General features: G+C 35.2%; 1 protein-coding gene across 3 annotated transcripts in view; it reads right to left on the minus strand.

The window, feature by feature from the left end:
* Positions 1–2,513: 2,513 nt before the first annotated feature.
* LOC136039252 (KICSTOR complex protein kaptin-like) overlaps positions 2,514–18,579 on the minus strand; it is a 38,736-nt gene continuing 22,670 nt past the window's right edge. The window contains exons 6-9 of one of the 3 annotated variants that reach the window (XM_065722808.1): positions 16,735–16,870; positions 10,309–10,467; positions 8,289–8,374; positions 2,514–3,865 (exon numbers count right to left, since the gene is read on the minus strand). In XM_065722808.1, the coding sequence (XP_065578880.1) occupies positions 3,847–3,865; positions 8,289–8,374; positions 10,309–10,467; positions 16,735–16,870 (400 nt within the window). In that variant the 3' untranslated portion in view covers positions 2,514–3,846. The remainder of the gene's footprint in view (positions 3,866–8,288; positions 8,375–10,308; positions 10,468–16,734; positions 16,871–18,579) is intronic. The other 2 variants (XM_065722809.1, XM_065722810.1) reach the window with 2 other exon arrangements.

Below are 18,579 nucleotides of genomic sequence, written 5' to 3' on the forward strand. Positions count from 1 at the left end.
ATAAAGATCTCCATTATAAAAAAAAAAAAAAAAATGCTAACTACGCTTCATACCTCAACATCGCCAACTTCAACCCAGTTTTAACCAAATAATAAAAAATAATTATTTTTACTCTTTCTTTAGTAAATTAATGATTACTAGTCCCCTTTGTTTCAATTTCTCAGTTCCGATGAAAATAAACGATAGTAATAGCCTCTCTTTAGTTACAGACTTCGAACACTTTAAAAATTCAGCTTCGTTAAAGGACTCCTCCCATTTAAACAAATCCAAGTTTTTTCAGGCTTTCAAATTTTGATAACTAAAGCATTCCCGTCTCGGGAAATTCAACTTTTCACCAAAATTTTGGTTTTAAGCCTTATTTTTCGAATTTCAACAGTAAAACCCTTCCGTTATCAAGAATCTTAACAACTTTTACAGTTGTTGTTTTTCAGGTGAAGTATACACACCTAAACTTCTAAGACATTTTGTGGAATACTATTGTCTAAGTGCCCTCTGAAAAATGTGACAAATAGATATAACATAAAATCAGGATTGACACGACCATGGAAAATCCATGAAAACAGACAATTTTCAAGCCATGACGTGGAATTTTAACTTTTTCGAATGGACTATTTTCAGCAAAAAATGAACTTTCCTTATGCGAAGAGCGAAAAGGGATAACATCCCTTTAACATATTCCCAGATGTTATCAGGTATCCACTCTTCTTTCTTTCTTTTCTTGAATTCGATGGTTGTGTTGGTCACCTTATAATTGAGGCCCAGATACGTTCTACATCTGTGGCATCGTCAACTGTGTTTAGGGCTTTGAATCTGTTCTGCAGGGATATGCAGAAACCTCTGAGTGTATCCCGATCCTTCAGCTTGTCGTTATCAAATTCGCTCCGTATTCAAATTCGTTCCCGCTCGACCGTCCAGTAAGGTTCAATCTTTATTATCAGATTCCAAAATCTGAGACCTCTAGCTGTCAATAAATAGTGGAATCAAAACAAAAAGTTACTTTTTGCAACTGTTTTCGCTCTAGATCATCCCAAAATAACTGCACCGACAGCCTGGAACGGGGAAAAAGTTCTACTTTTCCCCGAAACGGGGAAAAGTAGCCCTACTGGGAAAAACTTTTCGCCCTACTGGAACGGGCGAAAAAGTTAAGCTAGAGCTTCACCTCCACAAATTTCTAAATTCGTTTTTTTTTCTTGATAGTAAAGTCAGTCTAAAAAAGAGATCTCAGATACTTTCACTTTTTAGTATGGCAGAATATAAATATATGGCAGAATATTTTTATTATGGTATTTTAGTATGGCAGAATATAAATATATGGCAGAATATTTTTATTATGGTATTTTAGTATGGCAGAATATAAATATATGGCAGAATATTTTTATTATGGTATTTTAGTATGGCAGAATATAAATATATGGCAGAATATTTTTATTATGGTATTTTAGTATGGCAGAATATAAATATATGGCAGAATATTTTTATTATGGTATTTTAGTATGGCAGAATATAAATATATGGCAGAATATTTTTATTATGGTATTTTAGTATGGCAGAATATAAATATATGGCAGAATATTTTTATTATGGTATTTTAGTATGGCAGAATATAAATATAGTATGGCAAAATATAAAGTAAAGTATAAAGTAAATAAAGTAAAGTATAAAGTAAAGTATATATAAAGTAAAGTATAAAGTAAATATAAAGTAAAGTATATAAAGTAAAGTATGGCAGAATATTTAAAAGCACAGTCCTTGCCTGAAAAGGAATTCACTTTCTTTTGTAGCCTAATATCTCATAATTATTTAACTGTTCAAGCTTTAACAACAATTTTGTATATTTAATTGATAAATGAACTTATAACTTATTACGCATAACATATGTCACTATTACATATTACTATAATATAACAATATAAACTAATGATAATAATATACAATATAATTAAATAATAAATAAACGAGTATAAAAACCAAAGGCTGTTCACACAAAATTTGATTTTCTACAAACGCGTTAAATAGAACATAAATGAAAAACTTCTTTTGCGGAAGTTTTTTATGTAAATTTGTTTAAAATAATGATGTAATTATAATGTAAATTTATATAATGTAAATTGATAATAATGTATATATTTTGGTAAATGACGACTTATACTTATTGACGACATGACTGCCTGTCCATGGATTATTCTTTATGGTTGATTGTGAATGGCTATGCTGTTTGACCTATGTGATTGTATGGATGAGTAGGGTTAAGGCCTCATTCAAGTGCTGGTCTATATTAATCACTAATTTAGGAAAACAGTCTTCCTTTTCTCCTTCTGCCTCCCCCTTTTTTTTCTTTTTTTTAATGTGTTTGTGCTATTGCATTGGTGATTTCTCTTTTCGTTATATTATAATGATGATGATATTGATAAGATGATAATAATGTAAATTTGCTTTTCGATAAATGATAGACAGGCGGCACAGGAGTGAGTAGATTTTTCCCATAAAAGTCTTAAATATCCGAAAAATGTAAGTAAAAATTGAAAGGTTTATTTAAAACAATGAACAATAGGTTTTTTTCTGTTTTAGCGATCTTCCAAAATTGTTGACTGCCCCGTTAATAAACATGATAACTTGAGGCAGGTCTTCTCTACACTGTAGATTTCCAATTCAGATTATAGTACCAGTAATTTAATCGCAACAGTAAAATAATTGGCCCTGAGCCAATTGTGATAAGAGGGGGTCCTAAACTAGGGATAAAAATTTGTTTGCTTTATTACCTTCAAAAATTTCTATTATCAGGTTTTCACACTTCCAGTTTAGCTACCTCCATTGCCCCTCATTATGTTTTATCATTATTCTCATTATTTAGCTTTAATTCTCATTATTTCTCATTATTTAACTCTTTAATTCTCTTTTATTTATTTAGCTTTAAGCTATTTAAAAATTAGTTGTTGTTTTTTTCATTACAAACTAATCGATGAGAAATAAGAGCAAAATAAATACAAACCAAAAAATTAGCAGACTTTCAAGTACAGCCCAAGACAATATAGGCATATAGGACAACATAAGACATAGGCATGTAAATGAGAGGAGAATGGGATATAGATAGAAAATGGAAGGGACTCTATAAATCTAATCGACACAACGTTAATGGATGTAATGGATAAGAATTTGGTAATGGTAGTTTCCAGTTTTGAACAGGCTAAAAATTCCAGTGTCACCATAATTATTTTGGGTTGTTAAAATTTGATATTTGCAACCCTTTCGACCTTAACACAAAACAGATACTTACGGATCTTGTATCTCTTTAGAATGAATAAAAAATAGATGGCATGACCGTATTTCCCTGTTTATAAGGTGACGCAACCATCGATACTCATAGTTTGATTTTTTCCTTTCCTTTTTTAGTTCTCGAGGAGTGAGGGAGAGTCGTTTGCGTTTAGCATAAAAACATAAATTAGCAGGCCTATTTTGTTTAACTAGCCTTTGTTTATCTAGCGTGACGATCTCAGCAAGCACAGATTCCAATTGTTAAATGCACATAGTCAGGCACTACCATACCATGTCAATTATTTTATGGACTTTCTTAAGAACCAACACTAGCCGTCAGCATAAACCTTTTCAGATACCTTTAAGGTTACTTTGATGCCGAAATGAGCAATTTGGTATCCCAGCTTCACAATGAAGAAGCACGAAACGAGTTCCAAACACTTGACTCGAGTTTTACTGATATTTTGAAAGACGGGGTAGGATATATATACATTTTCACTTGTTGATAAAAAATTTCAAATTTCTTCTTCCAAAAGTTTGTCTACTCCTGTGAGTACTTCAACATATTGGCCAATCGTTCACTAAAAATTTGGCTTACAGTTTCGGGATCATGCTGTAAATAAATAAAAAAATTATCAATAAAATATTTTATTACTCAAAAAGAACACACAAGGTTTCATAAACAGAATAAAAAGGGGGAAAAAAGGAAAGAATGAAAAGAAAAAAAGAAAAAAGACTACACACGTAGAAAACATACTATTTTGAATAACGTAAGATAAAAGCTAAAACAAGTAAGCTATAGAGAAAAAATAATGTGCTGGCATATAGCAGGATGGAGGCTATTCGAATTGTCCATCTTACACAAAAAGTGAACCCGACGCTCCCCAACCGCTAGTAGTGACTCATTTAACCAGTAAGCTGAGACTGACCGTTTGTTTCAGCCCGCAGGGGTATACAAAAGAGACACTTCGCAAAACAAAACAAAATACAGACCTGATTTTTTTTTACCGGTAGTCGTAATCATATTCCAAAATGGAGTCATTTATGGATATGGGAAAAGGCAAAATGCCGAGAATACGTTAGCTCGCTTTACAGCGGACTAACATGCCAAATGTATTTCCAAGTTTTTCGTTTAGATGTTTGATGAGGAGTGTCCTAGTCGATTTCAAACTATCTCCTATTGGAAAACCAAGGTATTTAATGTAAGTAGATAATTGAATTTTTTTTTATTTATTTTCTTTATTTCTCTCAAAAAATGAGGAGTACGCTACAATATAATATAAAGAAAAAATAACTGATAACACTTACAATTAAAACCTATCAAATATTGATCCAACACTTAAAAAAAAAAAAGAAAAAAAAACACTTGCTAAATAGATTAGCCTATAAATCATGAAGAGCCAGAACTGTTACTAAAAAATGGAAATAAATTGTGGCCTAAAAGGCTGATTTTCGCCCTATCTTCAAATGTTTTATATTTTTTCTTTATACAGACTACAGGATCCTTCACATTAAGCTTTAAAACAATCTCAGTGTTACTAAAAGAAAGGGGGAAACCAAGTAAAAATTTACAAAATTTAAAATAATGGGCGAAAGATCAGAAGGTCTGAAATTTCGGAAGAGGAGGGACGGGAACAATACGTGAGGCAGAGCAACAGCGCTATACATACGACCAAGGATGTCCCGACGGTAAAGACCCCGAAAACGAATTAAAAGACCAAATGCCTTGCGTAGTTTCATCTGAACATGCTGAACCAGGACAGGTTTGAAATCTCTTTTCGAAGCAGCATAAGGTAATCCCAAATAAGTGACTATTGGCAACGACTGAAAAATAACACCATTGCCGCAATCGAGAGTCGCCCTGACATTATCCTCTAAACAATTTACAACAAAAAATTCACATTTTTCAAAACTGATAGAAAGGCCCAAACCTTTTAAACAATTAATTAAAATATTAAAATTAGAAACAAGACTAGACTTGGACCGGCTTAGAAGGATAATGTCATCAGCATATGCAATGTAAGACAGATTTCGAGATAATGAAACAAACGAGCAGGAAAGAGAATTAAGGGCAGTACCTAACAAGAATTGAATATATAATGAGAAATAATTCCTCCTTGTCTAATTCCTCTACCCACTTGAATTAATTTGGACTGAGATGAAGACGAACTCGGACAGATACGGATCTTTAAACCAGAATACCAAGAGCGAAGGACTCGTATGACAGCTAGGGGCAATCCAGCATGGATTAAAGTGAGCAGAGCGGATGCATGAGAAATGTTATCAAAGACCCCTTTGATATCAATCAAGAGGACGTATAGCGGTTGACCAGGGATTCTCGCTTCTTCAATAACTTTGCTGAAAGATGCATGGGCATGGTCACATCCCAAACCTCTCTTGAAACCAACTTGATTAGAACCAGTGTCAAGAATTTCAAGAAGATCCTTCAAACACAACTCAAACACTTTCCCAATCATAGAACCCCTAGTAATTGGCCTCCAGGAACTACAAGATGACAAGTCTTTTTTCCCGCTCTTAGGAATAGGCGTAACTATGCCAATATAGAATGACGATGGTACTAAACCAGTAGTAAGTAAAAGGTTGAAAAATGCCAGTAGAGTAATAAGTAATGATTTCCTAGTTTTATGTAGTCAACATTACCTAAAACAACACCCTTGCTCTTCGACGCATTAAAACCTAGACCGGTTACTATTAGTCCGGTCTAGTAACCTAGTAACTAACCTAGTTACTAACCTAGTAACTAGACCGGTCTAGTAACCTAGACCGGTTACTAGACCGGTTACTTAGTATTCGTTACTAAGCATATAAAAATTCTCTTCAATAGACGGTACAGTTTCACTTAAATTCAAAATGTCAGCAGTGTAATTCAGCATGGAAAGGCCCATTCCTTTAAACATAAAAATAATTTTCATCTTCTTTGGGGGTTCAGTTGCACTATTTTTAGACAAGGGGGGTTAAGTTACCTCGCTTTGTCGAATTACTTTCCAAACCCTTATTTTAGCCTTACAGATAACATTATTATTACAGGTAGGAACTTTCAAGGTAACGCCTAACCTAGCATACATATTTTTAAACACTGAACGATTAAGATTATACTGCTGCGCACTCTACAATAAATGAGAATCTAGGCAAGAGACAAAAGTCCGAGAAACAAACCGACCTCAAAAGAACCGGGAATTCGCCACTACTCTGTATCAGTCAGAATATTAGCAACTACTAGCAGAGTTTTTGCAAACAGGTAATACACGTGCTCTCGATGGTAGCCTTCCTTAAAATCAAATTGATTTTTTTTGGGGTAGAACCAGCCTTATTTACGTCCTTTATCACTAATAACCCCAGCAACTTACAAAGAACAGAAGAAAATATTATAGGCCAATAAAGGTAGCACTGCCACCTATATTGTCCCTTTTTTTACAATAGGACTCAATGTACCAATACTGAAAGATTCGGCAACAACACCTGAGTTATTGGCACAATAACTGTTAAAAGGTAGCACTGCCACCTATAAAAGTTATTGGCACAATAACTGTTAAAAGGTAACACTGCCACCTATATTGTCCTTTTTTTTACAATAGGATTCAATGTACCAATACTGAAAGATTCGGCAACAACACCTGAGTTATTGGCACAATAACACCTGAGTAATTGGCACAATAACTGTTGGTGCTGCAAAAGCTTATCCCTTGCATATAGTAAATGAAAACTGGACAAGTGGTTATTTCTAAGAGAGATCTTTTTTTGAATTCGAATGATACCACGATATATGTTCGAGGCTGACACTGCAAAATCGATATCTGAATCAACATCGATCAGACTTTCAGCTTGTAGAGATTCGTAATGGTATTCTAACACAGGATCAGGGGGGAAAGGAGAAAGAAAATTAGCTACTCTCACTTGGTAGTTCTGAGGCAATCCTTCGGGTCATTTTTCCTCCCGCGAAATTCCAGTTCTCACTTTAGTTACTTGCGAGATGCTCACTATTGTGGTCAATAATTTCAGCCTTATAGTTGACGAGACACTTTGCAAAACGACACTTGGTATACAACATAACACTAACGGTGCATGAACAGAGCATGAAATCGAGGAGCAACTCTTGACCTATGGATCCGTTACCGTGAATGTCCGAAATCTGGTTACTGTCGACATTCAACGGTGAATGTTTGAAATTCCTTTTTCTCTGCTTAGATTCAATTAGCTTTGCAAGTCAACTTTTTCAGTCTTATGCAAGCTATGAGGGTAAAAGTTAAAGTTAGGTTAGATTATGTTAGTTTAAGTTAGGTCAGATTAAGTTGGATTCGGTTAGGTTAAATTTGGTTCTAAATATTAGAAATGGGTTAATAACCTAACTTAAGCCAACTTAACCCACCCTAACCTCGTCTAACCAAACGTAATTTAATCTAACCGAATCTGTCATCATCCAATCTTGCATTAAATTTAAAAGTTGACTGGCAACGCTGACTAAATCCAAGGAGAAAAGAAGGCATTTCGGACATTCACCGTTGAATGTCAAAATCCACCAATTTCCGGACATTCGCGGTAACAGATATACGCATAAGAATGGAAATTTGGGACAAGTCAGAATGGAAAAGACAGCTAAAGGTATTTGAGCTCTTGACTGATCTGCCAGTGAGAAATCACAATTGACATCCCCGGCAAGGATTCTGGATTGAGATGCAAGGACCCACCGCTGCAAAGATTTAATAAACTTTGTTGTAGCCCGGGAAAGACCTTCTTCGGAAGTAAGATCCATAAAATCAATCGGTAAATAACAGTAATATATCACCAATTTGACCGAGGAAACACTCGTTTTCGGTAAAGAGGGATGCTGAAGGTGGAAACTGGTTAGTATTCCAAGCCCACCTGAAGGTCTCCTCTGCTCGAACGCTTGGCTGGCAAAGTGAAATCTTCGGTTCTATAGTTGACTTTTAATAGGGAAGAGGACTCAGCTGACAGAAAATGTTCTTTTATGCATAATACAGCATTACAAGACTTTGGGAATTTATTAATTACACTACCGTTCAGATTCCATAGTCACTTTCAGGTCCAAATTGGTCACGGTTTCACCACTTCTGGCCACGGGACACTCAATACTGGAGTACAACTGGTCAGACTGCTAACAGAAAGCACATATCATTGCAGCATTATAGAGTCCATCTTTTATGTTTACATGATTACAAGCAGATCGAGAATAGCGAGTAGCATTATTACAACGGCGGCGCTCGTAGCTCTGGCTTTGTCGCAATTTTTCTGTGCAGTGTACAGAAAAAGTGTGCAAGTTGCCAACCTTGGGTATGCTAACCGCAATAGTTGTATCAACGCCAAAAACAGTCTTCGTTTGACAGCTAGGGTTGTTACTTCAAATATAAAAAACTATACTTATGAGGATGGTCAGAAACAACTTACATCGGAAAAAGGGAATGGAAATTGTTTATTTTAAAGGTTTAAAAGTTATATTATTGCGAAAGGAATGGTTATAGTGCTGCCTTTTTTGTGTTTGAGTTCTGTTCGCAGTACGTATCAAGCAACGAAAGTACAGCGTGGACTCTACATGAAATAGTTGCTATTATCTTTACCTTAGCTTTAACCACTTTTGTTTATTTTTGAGGGTACTGTTGCGTCCACACTACATAGAATTATCTTTCATATGGAACACGCATCAGAAACCTCAGACGGATACTGCCTAGAAACAAAGAAAAGGTGAAGCTATACCTTTATACCCCCACCCCCATACACAAAGACAAAACAGAAATCAAAATCTTGAGTAATCAAATTTGCTAAGAGGATGAAGGATGGTGAAAATGAAAATGGATTGGCAAAAGCTGTTTAGCTGTTGATTTCATGGTTACTTTAATAGAGTTTCAGTAAACCACTGCGCTTCTATAGATTCTCTGTTTTTGAAAAAAGGATATGTTGAACAGATGTTTAATACTTGTAAAAAAAAAAGAAGAAAAATCTCTTTGAGTTCTTCAAATCTTGCCGCTACTCATTGCCGCTTGTAAGTTGTCTTTGGTTTCAAAAACAAACTTATATGTAAATTTATCAGATTTTTTCAGCAGCTGCACATTTCCGTACCACGGAAGAGAAAATATTTGGTGAAACCTCATCAGGAATATGTAATAATACCCCAATACCTTGGGGTTTTCAGCCTAGGGTCGATGTTGGTAGCGCTGTTTGGCGCATTGCTAAAAGACTTAGATACATTTTTGTCAAAAATGTGGTTCAATCTCGCTTTCTAGGGCTATAATGAAAGAAAGATTGAGATGGCTAGGCCACGTTCTGCGGATGAAGGATGACAGATTGCCGAAGATTGTCCTTTTTGGCCAAAAATCTGGGGCTACACGGAAAGTAGGTCGTCCTTGTCTGGTTGGGAGGATGTCATAAATAAAGATTTAAAAGAAATGGGAACTTCCTAGGAGGGTGTAAAGAGGGAGGCCTTGAATAGATTAGGTTGGAGGAGGAGCGTACGTAGTCTAGCAGCCACAAACAAAGTTGATTTTGACTTCAACGGCTAGACTCCTTCCACCCCCCCCCTATTCTTGAAACGGTAAGTTCAATAGTGAAATCAGAATTTCTGAGCTGGCTATATTTTCGGATATACGATCAGATATCTCTACAAGGGTAAACCAGATTTTGCATGTCTTTCACAAAAGTGCTGGTATGGACATAAAATTACAAGAATAACGTAAAGACTTTGTACACTGTAAGATTCTGATGAATTAATCTCTTCAAAAATTAAAAATTAACATTAAAAACTCTTTTTAATTAGGTTAAAATTAATTTGCCCGTTTTAATTAATTAATCAATTAAATTGATTAAAGTTAAGCCCATTTTAATTAGATTTAAAATTAATTCTTTTTAAAATTAAAAACTCAAAAATTAAAATATCTGCTTATGCACTCCACAGTCTTTGAGTTAAGACTACAATAAGAAATTTCTGCCTTCGTTTTACGAGTATTTTATTATATTCTGAGGCTCCAAAGCGGGTCGACCAGGGGTAGTCTCCTACCCCTGAAAGGAAAAGGACTGGCTACTTACCTGTAAAATCTGCACCCCATTTGTAGTCAAAACAACAAGCTCTTTGACACCATCACCAGTCAAATCACAGTAATGAAGCTGGAGCACAGAGTCTGACCAGACCTTCTTCCAAAGCAATTCCCATCCACCTTCTCTGTTGCATTTATAACAAAGAATCACCTTCAAATAAATAACACTTGTAGGCTATTTCTAGTATTAATAGTAATGGCCTGCATGGAGCTAACTTCTTCAACTGTAAGCGTAATAGACGTGAAAAAAAAACCTGATGGGTAAACATAAAAATAAGGATGAATAAGTATTTATTCATCCTTATGCTTTTATGTATGCTTTTATATGCTTATACTTTTATCTTTTTATGCTTTACTTTATTTACTTGTCTATTTGAGCCGCCTTGGCTGAGTGGATCGGTGAGCTAGATTCAGGATTCTTTATCTGAGAGGGCGAGGGTTCGAAACCTGGTGTACTCAATTATTTGGTTTGGGAGGGGGATCAGTGGCATGACTCTGTAAGCTCAGCCAGAGTCGACCCAGCTCTAAATGGGTACCTGGAGAAATCTGGGGAAGGTAAACAGGAAGGGTGTGCGAAAGCACAGGATGGTTGGCCCACAACCCCCCATTGCACTTCCTGGCTGAAGGGCCAAGAAACGGAAATCAGCGTCGCCGGTAGGGACTGTAGAGTCTAATGCCGTATTCTTTACCCTTTTTTTTTTTACTTGTCTATGAAAACAAGCAAAATGTAGACATTTCTGCTGATGCTATGCTCAGCCATAGGCAAACACTTGGCAAACTACAGGTTCTATCACTATCTTAGCTCTATGACTATTTACCTTGGTTCTACCGCCCTATCAATGATGCATGGACGTATAATAGATAGACATATCTATTAAACAAATGAACTAACCTCCTGAATTAAAATAAACTCCTTTGAATTAAAATGGAATAGTTGTGGGCATCAAGTCATGGCTGATTGTAAAATAAGCCAAGACAGATAGTCCAATTGAATGAGAAGCAAACTGGCATTAATTCCCCACTTATTAGGATTCTATAAAAGGGACGTTCTTTTCATATTTTAAGCTACTACTAAAATGCTCACGGTTTAGCTATATGTTGAGGCAGCTATTTTTTTGCAACTTTTTTTTTAATATTTTATTGCTCCAAAATTGTATGGGACATATTTTCACATGTTTTCATCACGTCTTAGACACCACAAACTGAATGGTACATTGTTATTACCAGTTGCCACAGCGGAGAAAGGACTCGTTCGTCTCTAAAGGAGCTGAGTTCAACTCGCTTTGTGTTAAAGATTTTTCAAATTTTCTAAGCATTGTTCAATTTTTTCCCCCATTTTCCTTAATTTCTGTAGTTTTGTCAGTCTCAACTATTGTTTTCGAAATATTATGCACTTTTCGCATTACAAATCAGTGATATCAAAAGTAAACAATATGAACAAAACACGAGTAAGAAACACTCTTCCATATTTTAAGTTGCAACAAAAATACTATTTAAAAAAAAAAAAATATATATTTTTAGACAGCTATGCACTTCCTCAATCCACATATTCGCTAATGTTTTGGGTAATATGGACCGTGAATCGTTCTTTACAAACTAACAGTTTGAAAAGAAGTGAAAAGTTTGTAGAGAGTGAACCAAGTACTCTACTATAAATTTAATGCTCTATCCACTTTCCTTACACTCCTCCTGGTTTCGTTCAGCCTAGTCTTGGTTTATATTAAGACGGAGCATTAGACAAAGGAAAAAGCATTCGGCTTTTTTCTTCGCAGGAACGAATTTTTTCTTCATCGCTGTTACCTAAGACATCCTTTAAAGTGTATCATCATCTTTTCTGTGTAAAAAAATTGTTTTATTTTAAATACTGTTATTTTTTTTACTTGTAATTAACACTTCTGTTTTTCATGCCATCTTTATACGCTCGTACTGACGTTTGTGCCACAGCTTGTTGGCGTCGAAGATTGCGACGGCGGTTTTCTTGTAACCTAATATTTCTTTTTTCTTCACTTTCATTTTTGACACGTTCTGTCGCTTGTCTTCTAACCGCGCAACTCTCGTTTTAATTTCGGATTTTCAGCGTTTCAGACATTTTTCAAAACCCTTTACTTTGCTTCTCGGATTCGTCTTGGTTGTCCAATTTGTCGCTTTCAGCCATCGGGAATTTACGTTTCTCAGGTTGTCCACTGGATCTTGTCATGTTTGATGGTTCAAAAATGTTTTCTCATTCAACCAGCATACACGCAGTGCTTTTTGATTTAGTTTTAAAACAACAGTTAGTTTTGAAGCATAATATGCAAACTGCATGACTGTGGGGCTGTCTTAAAATTTTGATTGGATATGAATGGAAAATTAATAGGCTTGGGAGGAGGGCTACTTGCCCTCCATTCACTTATGACTCTTAGAAAGGACACTAGAACTTTGAATTTCCAATCAGATTAAATCCTTTAACAGTTTCTATGATAATACTATCTATGATAGCGCTGCGCTGCCTAAGATGTTACTTATATGCCTTTTTGTAACCTGCAGGCATATAATTTGTCGTTTAAACTCACTAAACGTTTCCCTAAAGTTTCACCTTGATACTTTAGCGTCAATAGTCATCCCAGTCGTGTAAGTATTGTTAATAGAATACACATAGTGCCTTCTAGCAAGTCCAGACTCACCCTGAAAGGTCCAACTTAATAATGTAGGCCGATCCTGAGATACTGCGGTATCACACTTTTGACAATCCACATGCTCACAGTTCGTGTTGATTTAGTTCACCACCCTCTTAATATTCCTTGAAAGCTTCCCATTTATACCCTTAGTTGCGAAGTAGCAATAGTTGTAGAAACAATAATAGCATTAGTAGCAGTAGGCACATAGCATCTTTGCTTTTCTTCAACCTCCCTCTCAACACACACTGAAAGTTTCAATTTAATACCATAAACGGCTCCTGAAGCATTGCTAATACGTCCTTTTGACAACCTGTATACGCATAGTGTGTTCCACTTTAGTTCCGTGTCAATAATCCTCAAATTTTTCGTCTTTATACCTTTAGCTTTAGAAGTAGTGTTACCATTAGTAATAGTAGTAGCAGTATGAATAGAAGCCGTAGCATTAGGATGTAAATATTGTCTTTTAGTTATATTCAACATTCCCCGCAAGCCCTGTAATCTTCAACTTAAAACACCAAACCGTTCTTACAACATTGCCATATGCCCTTTTAACAACCTGCATACAGACAGCGTGTCGTGATTCAGTTCACCTCCCCCTAAAACATTCCCTGGAAATGTCCCTTCATACCCTTAGGCATAGCTGTAATAGTGGTCAGAGTAGCAGTGTAAGTATTACTAGTAGTATTAACAGTATTAGCATTAGTACTAGTAGCATGAGTAGCATTAACATATTGCCTTTTGGTCAGTTGAACACCCCTCTCATCAAGTCTTGATCCCTCTCATCAAGTCCTGGGTTTTTCAACTTAATACAATTAGCCGTTACTATGACAATGCCGATATGCAATTTTTATAACCTGTATATTCATTTACTTCCTGAATTTTTAATCTTAATACTCTTAGCCTTACAACTAGTAATTAAATAAAAAAAAACTAGTTTTTTTTAACTGAAAGTAAGGAGCGACATTAAAACTTAAAACGAACAGAAATTACTCTGTATATGAAATGGGTTTTCCCCTCCGCAATCCCTCGCTCTTTACGCTAAAGTTTTTAATTATTTTAAAAATCAGAATTGTGGCAAAGAGTCAAACTTTAGCGTAAAGAGCGAGGGATTGCGGAGGGGAAAACCCATTTCATATACAGAGTAATTTCTGTTCGTTTTAAGTTTTAATGTCGCTCCTTACTTTCAGTTAAAAAACTAGGTTTTTTTATTTAATTTCTGAACATTTTTGAATTAATGCATGTTTGATTTTGGCTCTCCGAATATAAATTATTAAAATGAAGTTTGCATACTAATTCTCTTTTTGGCTAAATGGCTTTCTCTTAATTTTAATCAGACGATTTTGAGAAATAAGGAGTGGGGAAGGAGGTGTAGTTGCCCTCCAATTTTTCGGTTACTTAAAAAGGCAACTAGAACTTTTAATTTTTAACGAACGTTTTTATTAGTAAAAAATATACGTAACTTAAGAATTAACTCACGTAAAAAACTTTTACATTCTTATATTTTTATTATGTATATGAGAGGGTTTGTCCTCTTGATAATACCTCGCTCTTTATACTAAATCTTAAGTTTTGTCCCAATTCTTTAAGAATGAACCCTGAATCAGAAAGGCCGTAGAATAAGTAGTTGAAATTACTAAAAATATTTTAGCATAAAGAGCGATATATTTATATCCTCCTAAATACCTCGCTCTTTATGCTAAAGTATTTTTAGAACCCCTCATATGCTTAATAATCTCTGTTAGTTTTAAGTTTTAATGCTACTCCTTATTTTCAATTGAAAAAACTTTTTCATGTTTATTTTTCATTGTTTTTTTTTTATATTAATGCTAGAAAATCCTCCGCCATTTTCCTTAAGTTTCTCTTCCCCCATGACATATTCCTCCAAGGAAAGATACTCCCACATAGCCCCCTCCCCTCAACACAACCCCCCAAACCAAAAGAATCCCCCTGCAAACGTCTGTGCACTTCCCAATAACCATTACTGTATGTAAACACTGGCCAAAGTTTATAACTTGCAGCCCCTCCCCCAGGGACTATGGGGGAGTAAGTCATCCCCAAAGACATAGTTACTATGGTTTGCACCTGTGAGGAACAAAATGGCCATCCCAAAATTTTGATCTGTTGACTTTGGGAAAAAATGAGCGTGGGAGGGGGCCTGGGTGCCCTCCAATTTTTTTGGTCACTTAAAAAGGACACTATAACTTTTCATTTCCATTAGAATGAGCCCTCTTGCGACATTCTAGGACCACTTGGTCGATACGATGACCCCTGGGAAAAAGAAAAAACAAAACAAAAACAAACAAATAAACACGCACCCGTTATCTGTCTTCTGGCAAAAAAATACGAAATTCCACATTTTTGTAGATAGGAGCTTGAAATTTTCGCTATAGGGTTTTCTTATGTGCCGAATGTGATGGTGTGATTTTCGTTAAGATTCTATGACTTTTAGGGGATGTTTCCCCCTATTTTCCAAAATAAGACAAATTTTCTCAGGCTCGTAACTTTTGATGACAGAGATTAAATTTGATGAAACTTATATATTTAAAATCAGCATGAAAATCCGATTCTTTTGATGTATCTTTTAGCATCAAAATTCTGATTTTTAGAGTTTCGTTTACTATTGAGCCGGGTCGCTCCTTAATACAGTTCGTTACCACGAACTGTTCGACAATAGAAATAGTAGTTGGAGCTGTAGTAGAAGTGAAAGCAGCAGAGGTAGTAATACAAGTAATAGCGTACACATATTGTCTTTTGGTCAATTCAGCTTCCCCTTTAAGCATTATCTCAAAGTTCCAACTTAATGCCCAAATGCATTCTTGAGATACACCTTTTTGACAATCTTCATGCACATAGTGTGTTTAGATTTAGTTCAAATTTTCCCTCAATATTCTGTAAAATTTCCACCTTAATATACTGAGCCTTAATAGTACTAGTATCATGGTAGTAGTGGCAGTAGTAGGAGCAATAGTAGAAAGTAAGTAAAAGTAAGTAAGACGGTACTAGACCCTTAAGGTCTAAACCGGCGGTGCTGATCTCCGTTTCATGGTCCTTCAGCCAGAAAGTGCCATGGGGGGTTGGGGGCCAACCATTCTGTGCTTTCAAACACCCTTCCTGCTTACCTTCCCCAGATTTTTCCAGGTACCGATTTAGAGCTGGGTCGACTATGGCTGAGCTTACAGAGTCACAGTAGACTCTGAGTCACTGTAGAAGCATTAGTGCTGTATTAGTAGCAGTAACAGTAGTAGCAGCAGTATTAACAGAAGTAGTAGCAAGAACAAGTTGCCTTTTGGTCAATTATACATCCCCCTCAAGATGCCCCGGAATTTGCATCTCGATACGGTAAGCTGTTTCAAAAATATTGCTGATACTTTCTTTTAACAATCTGTATAAACATAGTATGCTTTGCTTTAATTTAACTTTCCCCTCAACATTTCCTCGGATGTTTATTTCAATATCCTCAGCCCTGGTAGTACTCACTACGGATGCAGTAGTTTATGTGATTGGTAATAGTAGTAGGGTGCAAATGTTGCCTTTAGGAACAGCTTCATCGGTCGTTGGACTTCTATCTGGAATAAACATCCTGGGAATATTGTCCCGGTAAATCCCTTTGTTGACTTTTTTAAAAGAAGGTTCAACAGAAATTTATAGCCTAGAGGTTTCGGAACGAGATAAGGGAATAGCAGCATATCAGATACTTTTAAGTACCTGGCGCGGTTAACATAGAAGTAAATAAATAAATGAAAAAATGAATAAAGTAATACTTGTCCGTAAGTTCCAAGAATAATTTCATCGATGCCATCCATAGTAACGTCCCCAACGGTGCAACATGTCACAACATCAAAGTTTTCACTTGATGGTAGCTTCTGACGTGTAGTCAATCCATTATGGAGTACATTTCTTTAAGGTAAATAAAAGATAAGTAAAAGGTAAGGGAGTTGCATTTCTTCAGGGTGTTCCTTTAAGGTAAGAAACGAAACATCGAAGAACTCTTAAGAAGCTGTTATTGTCAGGATTATTATTGTCAAGAATAGTTTTAGCAGAGAACGGAGAGCTTACCGGTATAAATGTTCTGACTCAAAATCATTCAAAATTTTATTGGTTTGAAATTTTCTATAAAAGGATCTCTAGTTTTTTTTTTTTTTTTTTTTTTTTTTTTTTTTTTTTTTTTTTTTTTTTTTTTTTTTTTTTTTTTTTTTTAACTGGCTAAGAATTTGACACAGCAATAATGTGGAAAAAGGTAGCGGTAATTTGTTGCATATATGCTTGAGGAATAAGCTAATGTGATAGCCGCAGGAAAATACGCCACAAAATTAAATGATCACAAAATAGTAAAGCACGCTTTTTATCTCAGTGACTTCTAGTTCAGTCACCATGAGCAGGGTTGCCACCCCTAGTGATTTATCACTATTTATAGTTATTTTTATGCTGCCTAAACAAAAAATCCCTAAATCAGCACATAAATCCTTAGATTATTGAAGAGAATCACCAAATATACCAAAAAACATTAAAATCTAGTAATTTTTTCCGCCGGGTGGCAACTCTAGCCGTGAGTCTTTAGAGGTTCTACCGCGTAAGATCTGGATTTCAGTTGCCAGAGGAGGTCGAAAAATATCTTGTCTTGGTGCGAGTAGAAATACGAGTAGTAAGTAGCACAATAAATAATAGATCATAAGTAGTAGTAGTTCAATCCTAACGGTTAGGCATTGGTTCGTTAGTACGGTAATGATTCAATCAATTGGTACCACAAGAAATTATTTTGTATCATCTTAAAAGTAAGCTAAAAATTAGTCTAAGAAGCGCATCAAAATCTAATTACTTGTAATGGTTTAATAAAGTAAAAGAAATACGGGGTCTTTTGTGCAAGAACCTTGATTTTCTTCTGGATGAACTGCCCATACAGACGGCCAATGAGCTTATCAAACACCAAGCTAGCATTGTGCAAACTTTCCCCCTCTCTCTGAAAACCATCTAATCCCTGAAACTCCAAAAGACAAAATCCCGGAAATTTCAGCAAAGCAAATAATAGAAAAATACACAAACTGAAAAAAAAATAGTGTTTGTCCCATTGGTATTCCAATTGATCTATAGAAGCATTCCCTGATAAACTATCAACACCCCTTGTTAGTATTTTTAATGATCTATAGAAGATCATTAAAAATCTATCGTTAAAGAGCATTAAAAATTATTAAAAATCTATCGTTAAAGATCATTAAAAATCTATAGATCATATCTATAGAAGATAATGCATTATCTATAGAAGCATTATCTATAGAAGCATTATCTATAGAAGCATATAGAAGCATAAACTATCAACACCCCTTGTTAGTATTTTTAATGATCTATAGAAGATCATTAAAAATCTATCGTTAAAGATCATTAAAAATCATTAAAAATCTATAGATCATATCTATAGAAGATAATGCATTATCTATAGAAGCATTATCTATAGAAGCATATAGAAGCATAAACTATCAACACCCCTTGTTAGTATTTTTAATGATCTATAGAAGATCATTAAAAATCTATCGTTAAAGATCATTAAAAATCATTAAAAATCTATAGATCATATCTATAGAAGATAATGCATTATCTATAGAAGCATTATC

Source organism: Artemia franciscana, chromosome 19 (genome assembly GCF_032884065.1).
Source record: "Artemia franciscana chromosome 19, ASM3288406v1, whole genome shotgun sequence".
NCBI lineage: Eukaryota > Metazoa > Arthropoda > Branchiopoda > Anostraca > Artemiidae > Artemia > Artemia franciscana.